At 41.9% G+C, this 22,631-nt stretch overlaps 1 protein-coding gene across 2 annotated transcripts in view; it reads left to right on the forward strand.

Annotated features, from left to right (window-relative positions):
• The window catches only part of ptprr (protein tyrosine phosphatase receptor type R), a 104,902-nt gene that overhangs the window by 45,721 nt on the left and 36,550 nt on the right, over positions 1–22,631 (forward strand). Inside the window, exon 4 of one of the 2 annotated variants that reach the window (XM_007237357.4) lies at positions 19,891–20,040. The exons of the other annotated variant lie outside the window; for it this stretch is intronic. Within the exon in view, the coding sequence (XP_007237419.3) occupies positions 19,891–20,040 (150 nt within the window). The remainder of the gene's footprint in view (positions 1–19,890; positions 20,041–22,631) is intronic. 2 annotated transcript variants of the gene reach the window in all.

The raw sequence follows: 22,631 nt of genomic DNA on the forward strand, positions 1-22,631 counted from the left end.
GTTTTTAAGTTTAATCTGTTTGAATATTTCATATTTTGGAATTCGTTAGATTATATTTCTTATAGCATTTTGAGCTTACTTTATTTGGTTATTTTCCAATTTCATATTTATTTTTTGTTATTATTAAATGTTTTTAGTTTATTAACTTCTAGCTTGTTGCTAGATTATTTGTCATTTAGCATACAGAATTTCTCACTGATCTTTTTAATGAATGTTGATTTACTAATTTAAAATATAGAGCATTACACTACAAATCTGAGATGTACCTGCTGTACTTCTTCATCTCTGCCCCCAAACCTGTATAATATCTTGCTTGACAGACGCGCCAAATCCCCCGTGAGCACGCGAGGTGCGCAGTGCACCGATTAATTCATGCCTTGAGCTTTAAACACGCAGATGAGCTGTAACTGATGAAACATCACAAAAATCACAGTGTGACACAGACCGTTTTCTTCCGCCGAACCTGACAGGGCCCAAAGAAAGCGGTACACAGGAAATTTGGCAGTGTTAAATCAACACTGTTAGTGTTAAATCAACACTTATTAGTGTTAAACTTTACACTCTCAGTGTTAATTTAACACTAACAGTGTTGATTTAACACTGCCAAATTTCCTGTGTAGAAATTCTCGTCCAGCCCGATTTAATGCATCGGATCAGTCAGGGTTGGGTTCAGGCTCGGGTTCGGGCTGGCTTTCAGGCAGACAATCTAAACTCTAGTATGCAGAACTCTTTCTGACACCAGCACTCAGTTCAGCAGAATAAAACGCTGAGAAAGCCCATAGCTTTGCTTACTTGTCCAGACGCAATAATAATGTAATAATACGTTATTGTTCTACCTTTCTGCTGAGTTTTTCATTTTGATCTTTTGAAATTTGTTAGATTAGATTTTAATGGGCTTTTGGTTGGTTAATTTCCAATTTCATATTTATTTTTCTTTTATTATTAATTGTGTTATTAAGTTTTCATTATTTTAAAGAGCAGAAATACTTTGACTTTTATTTCGCCAGAAGAGACTTGAGACTCGGACTCCTGACCAAAGACTTGTGAGCATATCTGGCTTATTACACATCACACATCACACATTCGCCATTAACCTAAACGGATGTGTGATGTTAGCGGAGCTAATATCCGAATACCAAAATTAAAAACCGAATACCTACTCAACCAGCGAATATCCAAATACCCGAATATTCGGGTCCAGCCCAAGTGTAAACATGTGCCTGAGCTTCTTCTCAATGAGCTGCCTTGACAATGGTGTTGCAATGGTGTTCCTGGGTCAGTTTAATTATACAAAATATGTGTGAAACAAAAAAATCCTAACAAGCCCTGTGAATATTTAATTACTAATTCTGTTACTAATTATTCTATCAATATTTAGTGTAATGGTGTTCCTTACCTCTAACAGGTAATGGTTCATTAAGGATAATTCACTCATTTGTGATAAAAAAAATGCATGTTCAAACTTAATGTGTCACTACTTTATTACTTTTGAAAGATCAACATATAAAACACAATAGCATATATAATATAACATTTGCTATTTTTGCAATTAATTTTAGTTTTTGTTTTTGCAAGGGGTGGTTGCAAATATGTAAGCTAAACCATTTTCATAGTATATATAGGGGGTATTCGAGCGAGGCTAGCGGCTAGCCCACACAAGCCAGCTATCCCCACCATACTTTTGGCCAATGTACATTTGGCCAAGGTTTTTTGTTTTTTGTTGATTATACTGATTAGGGCAAGCAGAAGAAGTTTCATAATGAAAAAATACAATTTTTGCTAGATCTTCAAACATTAAAACGGGTCAATTTGACCCAGAACACAACAGGAGGGTTAATCTTTAGTGCTGTATCTTCCAGCATGCTGTATGGACACTTTTTCTTTGTTTGGGGGTTTAAGTTTTTTTATGGGTATGTGTTGTATGTGTTTGTAGATAAATGTGTCTTAGTTGTGGTTACCAAAGGAGGACATTTATTTGCATTATTTTTTGGGGGTTTGAAGTTGGATAAGGGTCTCAACTGTTCCAAGATGGCGGCGCGTGCACACGCAGCGGCTACTCTCTCTCCTGAGAAAACAGCGTTTTCGTGTTTTTTGTCCTGTAAGTCGCAGTGTTTTTGTACGTCTTTGTCATGCATTCACGTCCTGAAACGCACCTACAGTCGTGAGTTTCTGCTTGAAGTCGGCAGAAACTCACTTTTGGAGTTAAACCGCGGACTCCGAGAAGAACTGCGAGTCTGCGGCGTGCTCCGGACACCCGCACCCCCACCGACCCCCACCGCTGCAGGTCGCCCACAATGGAAGCGCCACAGGCGGCAGGTGAGGAGGCAGAAACGGGGTAAGCGCGGGGGTATCTGAGCGAGGCTAGCGGCTAGCCTACACAAGCCAGCTATCCCCACCATGATTTTTGGCCAATGTACACTCTTTGGACAGTAAACTGGATTACATACACTTACTTCAGTCAACTCAGAAGACCGTGAGAGACTGCTGTGTTTATGTTTTCACAGAAACCTGGCTCAACAACAGCATCCCGGACCACGCCGTTCAGCTGGAGCAGCTGACATGCCTTCGGGCGGACCGCGCTAGCTGAAGGAGGTAAAAGCCGTGGCGGCGGACTCTGTGTTTACATCAGCGATGCTTGGTGTCGTAACGTTGTTGTGATCTGTAAACACTGCTCACCGGTAGTGGAACTGGTGATTATGAAGTGCCGTCCATTCTATCTACCGAGAGATTTCTCTGTGCTGTTTATCTCCCTCCGACCTCCAACAACAGTGTGAGGAGTGAAGCACTGAATGAACTGTTCCAGTACATCTGTGAACAGCAGACAGCACACCCAGACGCTTTTCTCATTCTGGCTGGAGATTTCAACCATGCAGACCCAAAGAGTGTGTTTTCTGGACTTAACACATAGACTTTCCAACCAGGGGAACCAACACATTGGACCAGGTCTTCATCACACACAGAGGAGCCTACAGAGCCTCCCCCCTCCCCCACCTTGGAGCCTCCGATCACCTCACCATTATGCTAAAGCCAGCTTACAGACCACTGGTTAAAGTCAACAAACCAGTTCTTAAGCAGGTACGAGTATGGCCAGAGGGTTCCTCAGAGGCACTTCAGGACTGTTTCAGCACAACAAACTGGAATATGTTCAGGCTGCCACCCACAACAACTCCACAGACATCCAGGAATACACAGAAACTGTCTCTGCCTACATCACCAAGTGCACTGATGATGTAACCGACCTCAAGACCATAACCGTTTGAGCGAATCAGAAACCATGGCTCACAGGAGAGGTCCACGACCTGAATGGGTTCTTCGCAAGGTTCGAGCCACTCAACTACACACCCACCCAGAAATCCATCCCTCCTTCTGGTGACCAGGTGCTGACACTGTCCCCAGACAGTGTGAGGAGAGCATTCAGCAGGATCAATGCTCGGAAAGCTCCTGGGCCTGACAAAATTTCTGGTCGTGTGCTGAGAGACTGTGCCTGGGAACTCGCAGACGTTTATACTGACATCTATAACACCTCTCTGAGTCAGGCGGTGGTTCCCACATGCTTCAAAGCCACCACCATCATCCCTGTCCCAAAGAAGGCATCGCCATCCTGTTTCAACGACTATCGTCCGGTTGCACTCACCCCCATCCTCATGAAGTGCTTCGAACGACTAGTCATGCATCACATCAAGTCTTCGCTCCCCCCCTCCCTGGACCCCTACCAGTTTGCATATCGGTCAAATCGCTCGAATGATGATGCCATCTCCACTGTTGTTCACTCAGCCCTCACTCACCTGGACAAGAAGAACACCTACGTCAGAATGCTTCATTCAACACCATCGTCCCCCAACAGCTCATACACAAACTGGACAGTCTGGGGCTGAGCACTTCACTGTGCAACTGGCTGTTAGACTTCCTGACTGGAAGACCACAGGCAGTGCGGGTTGGCAGGAACACATCCAGCATCACCACACTGAACACAGGGGCTCCCCAAGGATGTGTGCTGAGCCCCCTTCTGTTCACTCTGCTGACCCATGACTGCACACCAGCACACACCTCCAACCTCTTCGTCAAGTTTGCGGATGACACGACGGTGGTGGGTCTCATCAGCAACAACGATGAGTCACACTACAGGAGCAAGGTGAGCCGCCTGGCCTCCTGGTGCAAACACAACAATCTCTCTCTGAACACAGAGAAGACTAAGGAGATTGTTGTGGACTTCAGGAGAACTCACACACAGCACACTCCTCTGTTCATCAAGGGAACTGCAGTGGAGAGGGTGAGCAGCACCAAGTTCCTGGGTGTGCACGTCACAGAGGACCTCTCCTGGAGCACCAACTCAGCATCACTGGCCAGGAAGGCAAATCAGCGTCTCTACTTTCTCCGCAAGCTGAGAAGAGCTGGAGCCCCCACCCCCATCATGACCACCTTCTACAGAGGGGCCATCGAGAGCATCCTGACCAGCTGTTTCACCGTGTGGTACGGGGCCTGCACAGCATCCTGCCGCAGGACCCTCCAGCGCATCGTGAGAGCAGCTAAGAAGATTGTTGGCACCTCTCTCCCCTCCCTTCAGAACTTGTACAGCTCCTGCCTCACACGGAAAGCCCTCCGTCTGGCGGGAGATCCCTCCCACCCACTACACAGCTTCTTCAGCCTGCTGCCATCAGGGAGGAGACTGTGGAGTCTCGGGGCGAGGACCAGCAGACTGCGAGACAGCCCCATCCATCAGGCTGTGAGGATGCTGAACTCTCTTCCTGCTCTACCCCCATCCCAATCCTGCCCCCAGCACACACTCACTCAGCATCCTGACCCCCCACGAATACAGTACTGAAACTCTGCACTACTCTGTACTGGTCCCTTCCAAACGGACTTGCACTACACACCCAATACCTGCACTACTGCTATACTTGCACTGTCAATACCCACCTTCATTCCCCCAAAAATGTGAACTTTAAGTACTTTACTTAACTCATTCACTTTACCAGCCTTAAGCTATATACCATATTTGCACTACTGTTATATACTATTTATTCTGTCATTCCATCTCAATCACCATCAATATTGCACTATTGTCTTCCGTCTTACATATGTTTATTGTGTCTTGTTGTATTGTACATATAGTGTCTCCCACTCTTTTAGATGATATATCTTATTTATTTTTACTTATATTTATATATATATTTCTCCCCCACACTACTGCACCTTGTTTTTGTCTCATGTATGTCTATTTGTGTCCCTGCTGTATTGTACCCATGGTGTCTCCCATTCTCTTTTATTATCTATTATCTGTACTTGCTGTAAAATTGGGAAGGAGAGTAACGTAATTTCAATTCTCTGTATGTCCTGTACATATACAGTATTGACAATAAAACTACTTGACCTGACTTGTCTTAACTGGAGTGTTGCTGTTTCATGAGAGGACCTCTGTTTATTTGTTCTAAATAATGCTTGCTCAGGATAAACAAGTGAATGTATTCGTGGTATAGCTAACATTTCATTATGTTCTATATTTACTATAGAAATAGTTTTAGGATAGCAACAGTGTGTAAGTTAACACAAATTTGTAGAAAATAATTCTTATATAATACAAAAAAAAATGAAATTAACACAGTTTTTTTTTAAAGAAAATTGTTGTGTAAAGATTTGTTAATACTGATTAGTGTTACATAGAGATAATATAAGACTGCAAACAGTGTTGATGTCACGTCCTGGCCTTTGTGACAGTTGAAATAACTCTGCCAATACATGTCCCATTTTATTGAGTAAATAAATCTGCATTTACATAACATGCATATGTGTATAACATCATATTTAAATTCATATAAAATGTATTTAAATGCATGCAAGGTTTTGTCTAGTCCAGGTAGCCAAACTGCTGTATTTGTAAATCTGGTCCACGCTCCTCCTTTCTCCTATTTTTTTTTTCAATTGAACATCTTGTGAAAGGGGTTTGTTTGTGAAGATAAAACACTGATTTTTTTTATTGCGATTATGAGGATTAAAGATTTGTGGTTAACCATAAAAGATCATAATATCGAAAACATAAACAACACAGTTCTTTCACAAAAAAGAATGTTCTCTAAAATTAAGGTAACTCATATTGACACTCCCAGTAAAGCATAGTATCAGCATTTAATAATACATTTTTTATATCAGAAACTGTAAAAAAAAATAAGTTAACCTGCTATCATACTCAGTGTGAAATAAAGAATACTAATATAAAAGGTCTCTCCTCAACCATCACATGGTTTAGACATGAACAAAAGTCAGTTCTTTTACTTAAGAACATGTTTTAGGGGAGTCTATAAACAGTAGCAGACTTAGCAATTTGGGGGCTCAAGGCGAATTTAGCTAGGGGGCCCATCAACATCTATCTAATAGTTCCTTAATAGGCCTTAATTCCGTCTTTCACAAGCAGCGCGTTCGCGGTTCACAAAAATGGAATATTCCATTTTAACTCGAAAGAGAGGGGGTGTGGACGGAATCTGTATTTCTTTGTAATTGATTGTGTTGTCTTTGTTTCCATTTTAAACATACAAGAATCACCATTTATGAATCTGTGAATTACTGTCCAAAGGGCCCCAATTACCAGCTGTAGGCCTATGGGAAGTTTGCAGCTAGTCAGGGGGCCCCTACAGTGGGCTGCAGTGGAAGGGGCCCAAGGCAGTTGCCTAGCAATGCCTCTATGCAAAGACCGCCTCTGTCTATAAATCAAAGCTAGAACATACTGACACACACCCTAAATCTTACTTTCCATCATGATGTTGTTTACTTAAAACTACCCCAAAACGTGGAGCTATGTATTATAGCTAAGTTTTGGGAGTTGATCCACGCCCTCACTCCTCCCACTTCCTTCCCTATTTAAACCGTAACGTTCTCTCTACCTGCTCGTTGAACAAACCTCGCACCCACCTCCTCCCCATCTTCCTCCTTCTTTAATTTAATTCTTTTCCTTATGTTTCTCTTCGTGAGGGGGAGGGGGGGGGGCTTCGGCTTCACGCTTTACAGCGAAGCTGCCCGAACTCCACCCCAAAATACTCTGAGTTCGCTCCCCCTCTATTCTTCTTCTCTGCCCAGTCAAGGGCGTGGGTCAATACTAGCAAAATCAAGCATTTAAGAACACAACATGACAACGCTTTACAAAACTACAACTAAACATACTCTCTTTCTAACTAAATACAAACCTCAATACAAAGCCAAAACTTCATGGGAGCACTTCATTGTGACATTGTGTTAAAATTACATGTAAGAGTTTCCTTTTTTTATTTATTTATTTTTTTTAACTGATCATGACATATTTATAAAGAGTTACTTACACTTTATATTAAAGAGATTCAGAATTTCTCAACATTTTAAATGTTTTCATTTTACAACACTTTACAAAAAAAGTCCATCTGGCATTATTATTTGTACAATGGGCATATCCCCACCAGCCCTTACTGACCAATCAGTGTGTAGTATTGCCCACCAGGACTACCTTCTCTTGGGTCTTCAAATACATGTGTAACAGCTGACTGTGCTGTTGCAGACCATAAAAGCAACATACTTTTTTTCTTTGCTTCATGTTTCCCACATTTTTCCCATGCAACAGGGACATAGGCCTAGAGAACTGAGACATCTTTTTTTTTTTTATCAAGAAACCAATACAAGCCATCCTTCCCTGGACAAGCACACTTAATCATTAAAGTGTTGTAGAACAAATACATAGATGAAGTATTGTCAACAGGTAATCAAATCTATCATGTTATTAGCAGTATAAGTATTAACAAGAAAACCCTAGAAAAGGTACCTCTGGCCCACCTATTATGCAAATAATTGATCCCAGGAGCCAACAATAAAGGTAATATGCTGCAATTCATTGCAAACCATTTTTAAGTTTCAGACAAATTGTAACCAACCAACAATTTTTTTCTACATATATAGCTCAAACCCATGTTAACTGTTAAGGACCAGGATATTATAAGATTCAAGATTCAAGATTCAAGATTCAAGATTTTTATTGTCACGTCACAGAGTACAGGTGTACATGTGAGTGAAAAACTTGGGTGCAGATTCCCACCAATGCGCAAAGAATAATATTTACATGAGAGTAATAAAATAATATAAAATATATAAAAATAGGACATACAGATAACTTACAGTATAAACACTATTTACAATACACTTAATTACAATAAACATGATAACTTACACTATAGACAAATATTGCACAGAACAGATATGCACAGATGTAGATATGCGGATAGTGTGGAAGTAGTCAGTATGTCACAGTATAGCTATGAGTAAGTGCAGGTAAGGAATGAGTTGAGTGGGGAGTGCAGGGGGCAGAATGCTGTATAATATGGAAAAGTCTGATAGATGCAGTGTAAAGTAAAGTGCAGGGTGCAGAGTTTGTATGGGTGTCAGTGGGGTGGGTTGGGCAGAACACCGTTCTACTGGCTATTCCACAGCCTGGTTGCTTGGGGAAGAAGCTGTCTCGGAACCGGCTGGTTCTGGTCTTCAAGCTTCTGAGCCTCCTTCCACTCGGCAGCTGTGAGAACAGGGAATGGCTTGGATGGAACGGGTCCTTCATGATCTTTTTGGATTTCCTCAGGCAGCGGTTGGTGTATAAATCCAAAAGGTTTGGGAGCTCAACCCCAGTGATGTACTGCGCTGTGCGCACAACCCTCTGCAGGGATTTCCGCTCCAGAGCAGTACAGTTCCCATACCAGGTGGTGATGCTGCCCGTCAGAATGCTTTCCACAGTGCAGGTGTAGAAAGTCCTGAGGATGCTGGGGTTCAGACCAAACCTCCTCAGCCGTCTGAGGAAGTACAGGCGTTGTTGTGCCTTCTTCACCACCCGTGTGGTGTGTTCTGTCCATGTCAGATCCTCGCTGATGTGAACACCCAGAAACTAAGCTTTTATTACATCCCGTTTGGACTATTGCAACTGTCTTTATCTGGGTATCAACCAGTCAGCTCTGTCACATTTGCAGCTTGTCCAAAACGCTGCTGCTCGACTCGTAACTGGGACAGAGAAGAGGGAGTCCATCTTGTCTGTACTCGCCTTCCTGCATTGGCTGTCTGTCAAATTCAGAGTAGACTTCAAGGTCTTATTCATTGTTTTCATAGCCTCTTATTCATTGTTTTCATAGCCTCTTTTTTCTCTTAACGTGGATAAAACCAAGGAGATGGTTGTTGACTTCAGGAGAGCTCCAGGTGTCCACCACCCGCTGAACATCAACGGCTCTGCTGTGGAAATTGTGGATAACACCAAGTTCCTCGGTGTTCACATTGCAGAGAACCTCACCTGGTCCCTCAACACCAGCTCCATAACCAAGAAAGCCCAGCAGCGCCTCTACTTCCTGCGGAGACTGAGGAAAGCACATCTCCCACCCCCCATCCTCACCATGTTCTACAGAGGCACTGTAGAAAGCATCCTGAGCACCTGCATTACCGTCTGGTTTGGGAATTGCAACACCTCAGACCGCAAGACCCTACAGCGGATAGTGCGGACAGCTGAGAAAATCATCGGAGTCTCTCTTCCCTCCATCACTGAGATCTACACCACACGCTGCATCCGCAAAGCCACCAGCATTGTGGACGACCCCACCCATCCCTCACACGGACTCTTCGCTCTGATGCCGTCCGGCAGAAGATACAGGAGCATCCGAGCCTCCACTACTAGACTCTGCAACAGCTTCATCCACCAGGCAGTCAGACTTCTCAACGCACAGAGACAGAACTGAACCGAACTGAACTGAACTGAACACACTCGCACAAAACTAAACTGTACACCCCCCCCTTTACACAAAACTAAACTGTACACCCGCCCCCCCTTTACACTCACAAAGAACTGAACTTCACCCACACACACACCCAGTCAGCACACAGAGGCTGACATGACTTTATTTGCTGCACTCTTAAAAACTATAAACTCTACCTCAGTAACTGCTGTGATTATATATGTTCTATATGTTACAGTATGTCACACATCTCTGCACCTTATCCCCACTATACACTTTATTATACCGTATCGGTACTGCACTGTCCTGTCTTTAAATTGTCTCGTCTTTTGTATTCATTGTATTTATTGTTATTTAGTGTTATAATTTTATATTTTTATGTTGCACTGTCGTCACTCCTGCACTTTATGTTGTCTATTGCTTGTGGTTCTATGTTGCACCATGGTTCCGGAGGAACGTAATTTCATCACACTGTGTACCTGTACTCAGATGTAATGACAATAAAAGCCTCTTGACTTGACTTGACTTAAATGGCATGTCTTTGTAACCCAGTTTTAAATATGGCTCTGGTCACTGGAAGAGAAAAATTAACCCATTTAAGCCCAAATTTTTCCCAGACATACAAATATGCAAATCATGTGTTATTAGCAACCCTTTGAAATAATCAAGAATTATTTCTTCTGAAAAACTGAGAAAAGTAGATGAAAAAGTGTGTTTTATTACGGGTCACAATTGTGACCGGTGGGATGATATGCGTATTCTCAATAAAAGGTTGCTCTAATTAAATAAGGGCCTTCTGACAGCAATCACTGAAACAAAATACTTGATCAGGAACTTGGGATTTTCCACACCATTGGAACACTAAGACCAATGACAAAATATGATCAAAATATGTTAAAATTGTTTGTTTATTTCAAATACTTTGCAACTGCATCACTTTAGTGTAACATGTATTGAAACATTTCTTTGTAAACATTTTAAATTGTACTTTAGTGCAAATATTTTAATGTTGGTATAACATTTTAGTACAACATTTGCAACAAAATGTACATTACAGTCAAGGAATTCATTCAAAACTTCAGGAACGATGTCAACTGTTGTGTATACCATTAGGAAGAGACCTAATTTAACAAAATATAAATGTATTTAGATTATAGGCAGGTATACAGTAACGAGGTAGGCACCAGAACAAAGTGCTTAATTCTGTTGATCAACAGTCAGACAGACATTGTATTACAGTAACTTAGAACATAAAGTTAACATTCAGGGTAGAGGCCTGAGGTCCCACTGTCATACAGCATCTCTCGACTCAAAAAAAAAAGTCTCTTGTACTCCTACATTCATTTGTTGGTCCTTTTCATTCCTTTATATTCACTTTTACCTTCTTTTCTACTTTATATGGTATGCCTTGAAGCACTCAATGTGCAGTGAAGTGTTGCATTTCTCACATGCATAAGTGGTGCGTTTATCACAAACACGACATCTGAAGAACCGATTCCCTGTGTTGATTGGCCAGTGAGAGACTTGGTCATATCTTGCTTGATCTTGAACAGTAATGGCCAGTAGAGATCTTCTTCCGTGGTTCAGAGGCTTTGTGTCAAACCTTTTAATGAGAGATTGTGCCACTACTCGTGTGAAGGTGAGCTCCCATAACATCTCTGTAAAAGTAATGGCTATTCACAAGTGCACTGTTGAGAGACCATGCAAAGATGGGCCACCACCACTTCTTGGACCTGATTGTGATGCTGTATCTTGAGGCCTGCTGGTCATGAAGATCAACACCTCCCATATGCTCATTGTATTGTTTGATGCATTGTGGTTGTCGGACTTGGTCATAAGCATGTCGCTCTTTGTTCCATCGTTTGACAGTGGATTCAGTATAGGTCTGCTCCATGTTTGTTGCCATAGTGACAACATTGTTGTCCTTCCAGCGGACCAGCAGCTTCTCTCCTTCTGTTAGAACTTGAGTGGTTCCTCGGGGTAACTTGTTGAATTCATTCTTTGGAGTGAAGGGAACATCAAAAAGACGATTGTCCCTTATTGTCCCACAGCTCCCATATCCCCTCTTTGTCATCTCATCCAGAAGTGAAAGGGAAGTGAAGAGGTTGTCATGATAGAATTTACAACCTTTCGGCACTTCACCTTGCTCTGCAAGACCAAGAACGACAGTCGGCCCCTGGCCTAATCTGGTCTGTGGGAGGAGTGTGAAGCGTCCCCCATATGGCTCCATATGATGCATGTACCCCTTGTGTGATGCAAGGCTCCAGATTTTATAACCAAAACGAAATGGTTTGCCTCTGATAAATTGTTTGCATCCATGATGGCCATAATATCGTATCATGCTTTCATCCACAGCCAGCCATTCTGAATATGGCATGACTTTGTATGATGCATTGAGCTCAGTGAAGATGGGCCTGACTTTGAAAAATGGGTCCTCTGTGATCTTGGTGTTGTCAACAAAATGTAGTGAGGCCATGATCTCATCAAATCGATTCCTCCGCATTGCATTTGAAATGCATTCATTGTGTACATCATCGTCAACTGACCAGTGCATACGCCTTCTTGGAACTGTGGTGTATCCTGACGCCAGTAAGATCCCATAGAATGTAAGGAGCTCTTCCATATTCATATTCAGTGGCCTGGCCTTGGTCTGGGTAGAGTAGAGGTTGGACATTTCAACATTGATCTCTCTTAGGGTGGGTGGATACATTAGGAGGAAAAGATCAATTTGATCAGGACAGGCCTGTTTGACACATTCAGCAGCATTGGGGCTGTATACTTTGTATTCAGGAAAGCTAACAGTGGTCGGCCTCTTTGATCGTTTGAACACTCTGTCTTTATTTTTTACCACATCAGGCTGTGCCCATACACCTTCGGGCTGACCCCTCTGGTGACTCGCCAGGAGGTTCCGCAGACCCACGATTCTGGCAGTTAGAGGGCCTTGAAGTTTTATTGGACTTGCTCCTCTGGTGGCTAGAGGACCTTGATGGTTCCTCAGACTTTCCATTCTGAAATTCAGACAACCTTGAAGTGTCTTTAGGCTTATTTTTCTGGCGTCTAGGATATCTTGGAGGTTTCTCAGACTGGCCAGTCTGGTCACATGAGGATGTTGGAGGCTGTTTGGTCTCATCTATTGGGTGGCTAGAAGATCTTGGCTCAACAGTAGACAGTGGTGAAGAAGAGGTTGGCTCTTGTGGTTGCCTGGAACGTCTTGTAGAGGCCCTGTGCTCACTATTTTCAAAGGTGACATATTGCAAAGGGGGGCTGGTTTGGGTGGGGGGGAGGTGGACTTCACAGTCAAGTTTATTCCAGTCATCATCTGTCTTCAACAGTTCAGCATGTGCATTTAAAATTCTGGCTGGCAAATGGCCCATCTCTCCCTGGTAGTCCATATCTGACCCATCACTATCACAATCACTTATAATAGCATCTTTCTCATTTTGAGGTATGATTGCAATGTTGCATGCCTTTTCTGGGCCATCATCTAGATCCAACATGTCAAGGACTTCACTTAAAGTCATCCTAAAATAAAAAAAAAATGTAGGTAAGATGCAGAAAGAATTTTATTTGTATATTAAGTGTGTGCATTTAGATACAACATTCTATCCCACTCATTCTGCAAACACACCAAAGACATTTGACTAATTACAAATGCATATATCATAACTAAACAACTTAAAGAGCATGTGTACAAAAAATATTTTTTCTATGTTTATTTTAACATACTTTACTAACCTTTTATTTGGGAGCTTTGAGGCAGCCATCCTCTTCTTAAGATGCAACCAGGAAGTAAACAGCTCTGGTCATGTGACAATTTACTCAAAACATTTGACACTGCCCACATTTAATTAAAACATTGTAATATTCCAATATTTCCTTATATAGTGTTGGGAAATTACCCAGTAACATTTTTAGAGGCTTATAATTAATAAAAAAAAAATCGGTCACAATTGTGACTGATGGGTTGAAATGGATTGAAATGATTATCATCAGAGTCTAGGAATCACCACCAGTCAATTGGATAGTGTCCTGGGTTCATAAGTGTAAGAAAGGAACTAAGAAAAAATATTTATAAATATAGTTTACTTTCTTTTGTGGCCAAAGGAGAAAGAAATTATTAATGCAACAACTGTTGCATTTACTTTTGAAAAAATTCTTATTATTCAGAAATTTGTGACTTATGCTTCTGTAAAATGTCACGTGTATTGTATTCAACTCAAACATTTCCAGGATGAATATGAATGGCCATTCATCAAAATAAAATAAAATAAAATAAAAAGCTGCAGCTTAAGTCTCGTTTGGTTTGAAATGGACCCCTGTGAATTGGAGTTTGTGGAACAGTCTTACTGTAGAGCTGTAGAATATGTAGCGTCTCTTTTCTCTTTACTGATCCAGGGCAATACCACTCCAGTGGTGCTTTGGGTGCTGAGCAGTGTTCACTGTGTCTCTCTGTCCTTCTCTCTCTCTCTCCTCGCTCTTTCTCAAATTCAAATTCAAATTCAAATTGGCTTTATTAGCATGACTGTTTTAAAAAAAACAATGTTGCCAAAGCACACAAATATCAAAACCGAACCTATAGTGAAACAACGATGAAACATAAACATCAATTAATAAAAAAAATAAATAAATAATAATAATAAAAAAAATCACTAATAATAATAACAATGATGATAATAGTAAAAACAACAATAATAATAACAATAGTAATAATAAAAAATTATAGTGGTTATAATGATCAAGTATAATAATATTAACAGTTGTTTATTAGGGGAGTTACTCACTGTCCTTCAGGCGGTGACAAGTTGGCACATATTTGGCAGCAAGAGGTGCTGTTTTTCCTTCACCAAGAAATATTTTTGCCAATTCACATTCGCTCAGGGTTTTTAGGGTTGGGTGGGTATTTGTAAGTTTTTGGGTGAGATTGTTTCTAATAAGGTTATATTTTGTACAGTGCAGGAGAAAGTGCAGTTCTGTCTCGACCTCACCGCTCTCACAGTGACCACACACTCGTTCCTCTCTGGGCAGCCAGGACTGTTTATACCTGCCGGTCTCTACGGCCAGGCTGTGGTCACTGAGCCGGTACTTGGTCAGGATCTGTCTCTGCTGTGGATCTCTGATGGTGTAGAGATACTCTGCTAATTCATAAGGTCTGTTTAGGGCCCGATAGCATTGTCATTTGGACTGGGTTCTGGTGTGGTTGTCCCAGTGTTGTAGATAGTCTGATTTGGTCTGTTTGATGATTGGGTGGACTCTGATTGGACTTTGGTCAGCAGTGCTGGACTGAGGCTGTGGTGTGTTAGGGGTCAGTGGGTTAGTTAATCTCAGAACCAGCTGACAGAGGGGACTGGGTTTAGGGCTGAGCTCTTGGGTTTTTAGTGCTTTATACTGCAGGGTTTCCTCATTACTACAAATGGTTCCAAAATTTTAAAGCTCTTTTTTGAATTGCTATGATAAGTGGAAATCGGCCTAATTCTGCCCTGCATGCGTTTGTTGGTGTTTTTCTTTGAACTTTTAGTATATTCCTACAGAATTCAGCATGCAGGGTCTCTGTGGGATGCTTGTCCCATCTAGTATAGTCGAGTTTACTGAGTGGTCCCCAAACCTCACTTCCATACAGCGCAATAGGCGCAATAACGCTATCAAATATCTTACACCAGATTTTAATTGGTATGTTTTTTTTGTGGATTTTTTTCTTGATTGCAAAGAGGGCTCTTCTGGCCTTTTCCTTTAGTGCATTCACTCCCAGATCAAAGTTTCCTGAGGGGCTGATTTTCAGGCCCAGGTAATCGTAGTGTAAAGAGTGCTCTAGGGCGGTGTTTCCCAGAGTGAAAAGGTGGCTGTTTTTCTGAGACCTGGCTTTTTTTTGGAAGATTACAATTTTGGTTTTGTCCAGATTGACTGTCAGGGCCCAGTTCTGACAGTATTGCTCCAGCAGTTCCAGGTGCTGCTGTAGCCCTTGTTCTGTGGGGGACAGCAGCACCAGGTCGTCTGCATAGAGCAGGAATTTGACTTCCGTGTTGTTGAGAGTGAATCCAGGGGCTGCAGATTGTTCCAGTAACACCACTAACTGGTTTATGTAGATATTGAACAGGGTTGGACTCAAGCTGCAGCCCTGTCTCACCCCACGCCCTTGAGTGAAGTATTCTGTTCTTTTGTTGCCTAATTTAACTCCGCACTTGTTGTTTAGGTATATAGATTTAATGATATCATATACTTTACCCCCTACACCACATTTTATGATATGATAAAAGAGTCCAGTGTGCCAAATAGAATCAAATGCTTTTTTAAAGTCAACAAAGCATGCATATATTTTACTGTTGGTGTTTTGGTGGACGTGCCTTTGGATTAGGGTGTGTAGGTTGTAAATATGATCAGTAGTGCGGTGTTTTGGTAAAAAGCCAATCTGACTCTTACTCAGGACGCTGTGTTCGGTAAGGAAGGCCTGTATCCGGGCGTTAATGATACAGCAGAATATCTTTCTCTCTCCTCGCTCTCTCTCTCTCTCTCCTCGCTCTCTCTCCTCGCTCTTTCTCTCTCCTCGCTCTTTCTCTCTCCTCGCTCTCTCTCTCTTCTCGCTCTTTCTCTCTTCTCGCTCTTTCTCTCTCCTCGCTCTTTCTCTCTCCTCGCTCTCTCTCCTCGCTCTTTCTCTCTCCTCGCTCTTTCTCTCTCCTCGCTCTTTCTCTCTCCTCGCTCTCTCTCTCTTCTCGCTCTTTCTCTCTTCTCGCTCTTTCTCTCTCCTCGCTCTCTCTCTCCTTGCTCTCTCTCTCTCTCTCTCCTCGCTCTTTCTCTCCTCACTCTCTCTGTCCTTCTCTCTCTCTCCTCGCTCTCTCTCTCTCTCTCTCTCTCTCTCCTCGCTCTTTCTCTCTCCTCGCTCTCTCTCTCTCCTCGCTCTTTCTCTCTCCTCGTTCTTTCTCTCTCCTCGCTCTCTCTCTCTCTCTCCGCGCTCTCTCTCCTCGCTCTTTCTCTCTCCTCGTTCTTTCTCTCTCCTCGCTCTCTCTCTCTCTCTCTCCTCGCTCTCTCTCCTCGCTCTTTCTCTCTCCTCGCTCTTTCTCTCTCCTCGCTCTTTCTCTCTCCTCGCTCTCTCTCTCTTCTCGCTCTTTCTCTCTCCTCGCTCTTTCTCTCTCCTCGCTCTCTCTCTCTTCTCGCTCTCTCTCTGCTCGCTCTTTCTCTCTCCTCGCTCTCTCTCTCCTTGCTCTTTCTTTCATTAGTGCACGCATTAAAGTGGACTTTGCATATTTTAGTATAATCAACGATTTTAGCACGTTTGAAAATTGGTGGTGTGTCAATGAGGTTTTGTGTTGTGTTGAAGAAGGAGAGCTTATGATATGTATATGAGTTTTTCTTTTTGAATCCTCTTCAGATGAGCTTTTAATGTTTGGTTTTAGGTCAGGTTGAGTGGGATTTGTCCCCTTTTGTGAAATGTTTTTGTACATAGTTCTTTGCTAATAAAGGAATTGTAAAAGTCTCTCTCTCTCCTCGCTCTTTTTCTCTCCTCGCTCTTTCTCTCTCTCTCTCTCTCTCTCCTCGCTCTCTCTCGCTCCTCGCTCTTTCTCTCTCCTCGCTCTCTCTCTCTCCTCGCTCTCTCTCTCTCCTCGCTCTTTCTCTCTCCTCGCTCTTTCTCTCTCTCTCCTCGCTCTTTCTCTCTCTCTCCTCGCTCTCTCTCTCTCCTCGCTCTCTCTCTCTCTCCTCGCTCTTTCTCTCTCCTCGCTCTCTCTCTCTCTCCTCGCTCTTTCTCTCTCCTCGCTCTTTCTCTCTCTCTCTCCTCGCTCTCTCTCTCTCCTCGCTCTCTCTCTCGCTCCTCGCTCTCTCTCTCTCTCCTCGCTCTCTCTCTCTCTCCTCGCTCTCTCGCTCCTCGCTCTTTCTCTCTCCTCGCTCTCTCTCTCTCTCCTCGCTCTCTCTCTCTCTCCTCGCTCTTTCTCTCCTCACTCTCTCTGTCCTTCTCTCTCTCTCCTCGCTCGCTCTCTCTCTCTCTCTCTCCTCGCTCTCTCTCTCCTCGCTCTTTCTCTCTCCTCGCTCTCTCTCTCTCTCCTCGCTCTCTCTCTCTCTCCTCGCTCTTTCTCTCCTCACACTCTCTGTCCTTCTCTCTCTCTCCTCGCTCGCTCTCTCTCTCTCTCTCTCCTCGCTCTTTCTCTCTCCTCGCTCTCTCTCTCTCCTCGCTCTTTCTCTCTCCTCGTTCTTTCTCTCTCCTCGCTCTCTCTCTCTCCTCGCTCTCTCTCCTCGCTCTTTCTCTCTCCTCGCTCTTTCTCTCTCCTCGCTCTCTCTCTCTTCTCGCTCTTTCTCTCTTCTCGCTCTTTCTCTCTCCTCGCTCTTTCTCTCTCCTCGCTCTTTCTCTCTCCTCGCTCTTTCTCTCTCGCTCCTCGCTCTTTCTCTCTCCTCGCTCTCTCTCTCCTCGCTCTTTCTCTCCTCGCTCTCTCTCTCCTCGCTCTTTCTCTCCTCGCTCTCTCTCTCCTCGCTCTTTCTCTCCTCGCTCTCTCTCTCCTCGCTCTTTCTCTCTCCTCGCTCTCTCTCTCTCTCCTCGCTCTCTCTCTCTCTCCTCGCTCTTTCTCTCCTCACACTCTCTGTCCTTCTCTCTCTCTCCTCGCTCGCTCTCTCTCTCTCTCCTCGCTCTTTCTCTCTCCTCGCTCTCTCTCTCTCCTCGCTCTTTCTCTCTCCTCGTTCTTTCTCTCTCCTCGCTCTCTCTCTCTCCTCGCTCTCTCTCCTCGCTCTTTCTCTCTCCTCGCTCTTTCTCTCTCCTCGCTCTCTCTCTCTTCTCGCTCTTTCTCTCTTCTCGCTCTTTCTCTCTCCTCGCTCTCTCTCTCTCTCCTCTCTCTCTCTCTCTCTCCTCGCTCTCTCTCTCTCGCTCCTCGCTCTTTCTCTCTCCTCGCTCTCTCTCTCCTCGCTCTTTCTCTCCTCGCTCTCTCTCTCCTCGCTCTTTCTCTCCTCGCTCTCTCTCTCCTCGCTCTTTCTCTCCTCGCTCTCTCTCTCCTCGCTCTTTCTCTCTCCTCGCTCTCTCTCGTTCAGCTGCAGCTCTCCCGACGACTCTCTCTCCCTCGTGCTCTCTCTCTCTCGCGCGCTCTTTCTCTCACACGACACCCTCGCTTATATGAAAAATAATATAATTCAGACACACCGAGTGGGCTTTTCAGAATTGAACAGCAAAAATAATATTCACAAAAGCTGTAAGTTTACGAGCAGCCGAACTACTGTCCTCCCTCCAAACTGAAATACTGCACAATATGTCTGACCTATAGAGGGCGCATCTGCTCACGTACGAACAGTAAGATGAAAAGTCTCTGAAAAATACATTAAAAGTCCTGAACATTTCACATTAAAACAAAATAAGATAAAAAAAAATAATAATAATTTAATAATAATAATAAAAAACTATTTTTAGGGTGGGTTACATCATCTCTGAACGTCTGTGTCCATATTCAATCCAAAGAGTCCTAAGATCTTCAAATCAGCTGCTCTTGAAGACGCCACATTCTAAATTGAAGTCAAAATATGTCAGAGCTTTTTCTGTTGCAGCACCCAAACTGTGGAACAGTCTGCCTGTTTTTATTAAAGCATCTCCCACATTACGTTTTTTAAGTCTAATCTAAAAAATCTACTTGTACTCTCAGGCCTTTCAATGTTTTTAGTAAGTTCTAATGACTTATCTGTATGGATAATCTAAAGAACTTTGGTTGGCCCTTGTGGTTAAATGTGCTTTAGAAATAAATTTGACTTGACTTGATGTATGTATCTTCTCCTGGTATATAGAATATAATGAAAGAAATGTCAGGTGCATAACAATTCTGACAGAATGCCAAAAATTGTTTAAGGTTAATTCCTCACAAACCAAACAACATTTTGTTATACTGAGGCAGCTTACAAAACAATATTTATTTGCAATTGCCTTAACAGTCGTTGAAAACTGCTTATCTGTTGTGGTATGAGATTGTAAACTAGGGATGTCAGCAGGTGAATAATCATGTTTTGGAGTCTTGGAATCTGAAACATTTCATCACTTGGTATCTGATGCTGACACCAGATTATGATCAATCTTTAGAATTTCTTTCTTTATTTTTTTCGCATTTTGCATTTTCATATGTCCTAACCTTTATTGATTTGGGGCTGTAAGTGTCCAGTGAGATGAATGTTCTAAGTCAATAATACACATATTTTATTAATTGCATTTTCTTCTGTTATACAGGAGCAGAAAAATGGCATTGAGCTGTATGTGTCATCTGACAGAATGGGTACATCTGAACCTGTGTCCTCAGAGGAGGTGATCCGCTCACTCAACATCAACTCACTCCATCACAGCCTCAGGCGTTTCGGCATCACTGAAGTCTCCTCTGAGGTGTGTTTAAGATTCTAAAGAAAACCACCTAGGACAATGCTGTGCAGAACAAGACATCTCTCACCTGAGCTTTACTAAACAATGCAGGTCATCTGAATGTAAAATCTTTAACAGCTGAACCATATGAAGTTCATTTTTTTTAATCATATAGATACCTTGCAAAAGTAATCGGCCCCCTTGAACTTTTCAAACTTTTGGCACATTTCAAGCTTCAAACATTAAGATATTAAAAAAATATATTTTTTGTGAAGAATCAACAACAAGTGGGACACAATCGCGAAGTGGATAGAAATTAATTGGATAATTTAAACCTTTTTTAGAAATAAAAAACTGAAAAGTGGGGCATGCAAAATATTTCGTCCCCTTTACTTTCAGTGCAGCAACATCACTCCAGAAGTTCAATGAGCATCTCTGAATGATCCAATGTTGACCTAATTGACTGATGATGATAAATAGAATCCACCTGTGTGTAATCAAGTCTCTGTATATATGCACCTGCTCTGTGATAGTCTCAGAGTTCTGTTTAAAGTGCAGAGAGCATCAAAAAGAGCAAGTAACACACCAGGCAGTTCCGAGATACTGCTGTGGAAAAGTTTAAAGCCGGATTTGGATTCAAAAAGATTTTCCAAGCTTTAAACATCTCGCACTGTGCAAGCAATCATTTTAAAATGGAAGGAGTATCAGACCACTGCAAATCTACCAAGACCCAGCCGTCCCTCTAAACTTTCAGCTCAAACAAGGAGAAGACTGATCAGAGATGCAGTCAAGAGGCCCATGATCACTCTGGATGAACTGCAGAGATCTACAACTGAGGTGGAAGAATCTGTCGACAGGACAACTATAAGTCTGGCCTTTATGGAAAGTGGCAAGAAGAAAGCCACTGTTGAAAGAAATACATAAAAAGCATGTGGAAGAAGGTTCTGTGGTCAGATTCTTCACAAAAAAAAAAAATACAATTTCATATATTTATGATTGAAGCCTGAAATGTGGCACAAGGTTGAAAAGTTCAAGTGGGCTGAATACTTTTTTTAAGGCACTGTATATAAGTTAAAAAGTGTCTCTGTTCATATATACACACAATATACAGTGGCATGTTAAAGTATTTGCCCCCTTATAAATTTCTTTTGTTTTTGCATTTTATACGTACATTTCTCAGATTATCAAACAAACTTCATCAGACAAATAATATAATATCAGACAAATATATCCTGAGTAAATATAAAAAACAAATTTTAAATTTAATTTATTAACGGGAAAAAAGCAATCTAGCCCTTTGTTTAAAAAGGTGTTTATCCTGCTATAAATGAACTGTGATTAATCACAATTTTTGGAAAGCTTAGTTCAGTTTCATTACTAACCACAACCAGGCCTGATTACTGAACTGTAGAAGCATGAAATCACTTAAATAGAACCTGTCTGACAACACGAATCAGCTAAAACATCTCAATAAACAACACATTATTGTTACAAAGTCATTTCTATAGCTTTGGGACTCCAGCAGATCACAGTGAGAGCTATTATTCACCATGAGAAAACATGGCAAATCTTCCCACAACATTTAAAGAATTGCAGGTCTCACTTGCCTCAGTTAAGGTAAGTTTTAATGATTTAATAATAAAAAAAAGAGGAAATAGTCCTAATGGGAGAGTTCTGGCAAAAACCACTGCTGACCAAAAAGAACTCAACGGCCCATCTCATATTTGCCAAAAAAACATCTTGATGATCACCAGGAAAATATTGTTTAAACTGATGTGACAAAAGTCACACTTTTTACGTACAGTTTGTTTCTGAGCTCATAAATCTGCAATATAGTGTTGATTTCTAATGATGTATCTGAAAATAGTATGTTTAAATTGTTTAATTTACACATAATTTGCATACACATGTAATTTAGATTAGGCATACAAAGTAACAACAAAGTTGTATGAACAAGATAACTATTTTTAGTGTAATATCATGATATTAAAGTCCTATATCTTACAATTACATTTGGTCACATCTAAACACATGTTTAGAAAACATATTGAAATAAAAGATCCAATTGATCTGAATTAAGGTTCCATTAACAATAGCAGAATGACTATAATACTGTTGTTGTACACATTTATATCTGTTATTTTTTTTAATGTATATGGCAACACTGTAGGTGCTATAGGGAGGTTCAGGCTCTGTCCATTTTTAAGCTTTTCCAATCGTTTTCTTTTCAATGTCTGTTAACTTGCACATGCTTAAAACTAGGTGAGGCTCAAGTGAGGATTTAGGTACCTTGTTGAGTCTTTGATGTGACTTTTAGAATAATTAAGTATATAACACTGAAAACTTGAGTACAAACAACAGGGTACAGTGGGTGGGGTGTCTGTCACACAGGTGTTAGCTGTATTTCATGTTCTACTGCATCTAGTCTAAACAGTACCTTTAAATGGAGGTGGTAACAAATCCATTGAAAGTACTCAGAAAAGTCAGAATCCCTGCAGAACAAAATAACAGAAGATAATAATAGAAGATTAACCAAATAAACAAAGTAGAATTTGCCATTTATATTTTTCCTTCTTCTTTACAAGCATACATTGTGAATCGGACAATCCACCTGC

The sequence above is a fragment of the Astyanax mexicanus genome, chromosome 2 (assembly GCF_023375975.1).
Source record: "Astyanax mexicanus isolate ESR-SI-001 chromosome 2, AstMex3_surface, whole genome shotgun sequence".
Classification (NCBI taxonomy): Eukaryota; Metazoa; Chordata; class Actinopteri; order Characiformes; family Acestrorhamphidae; genus Astyanax; species Astyanax mexicanus.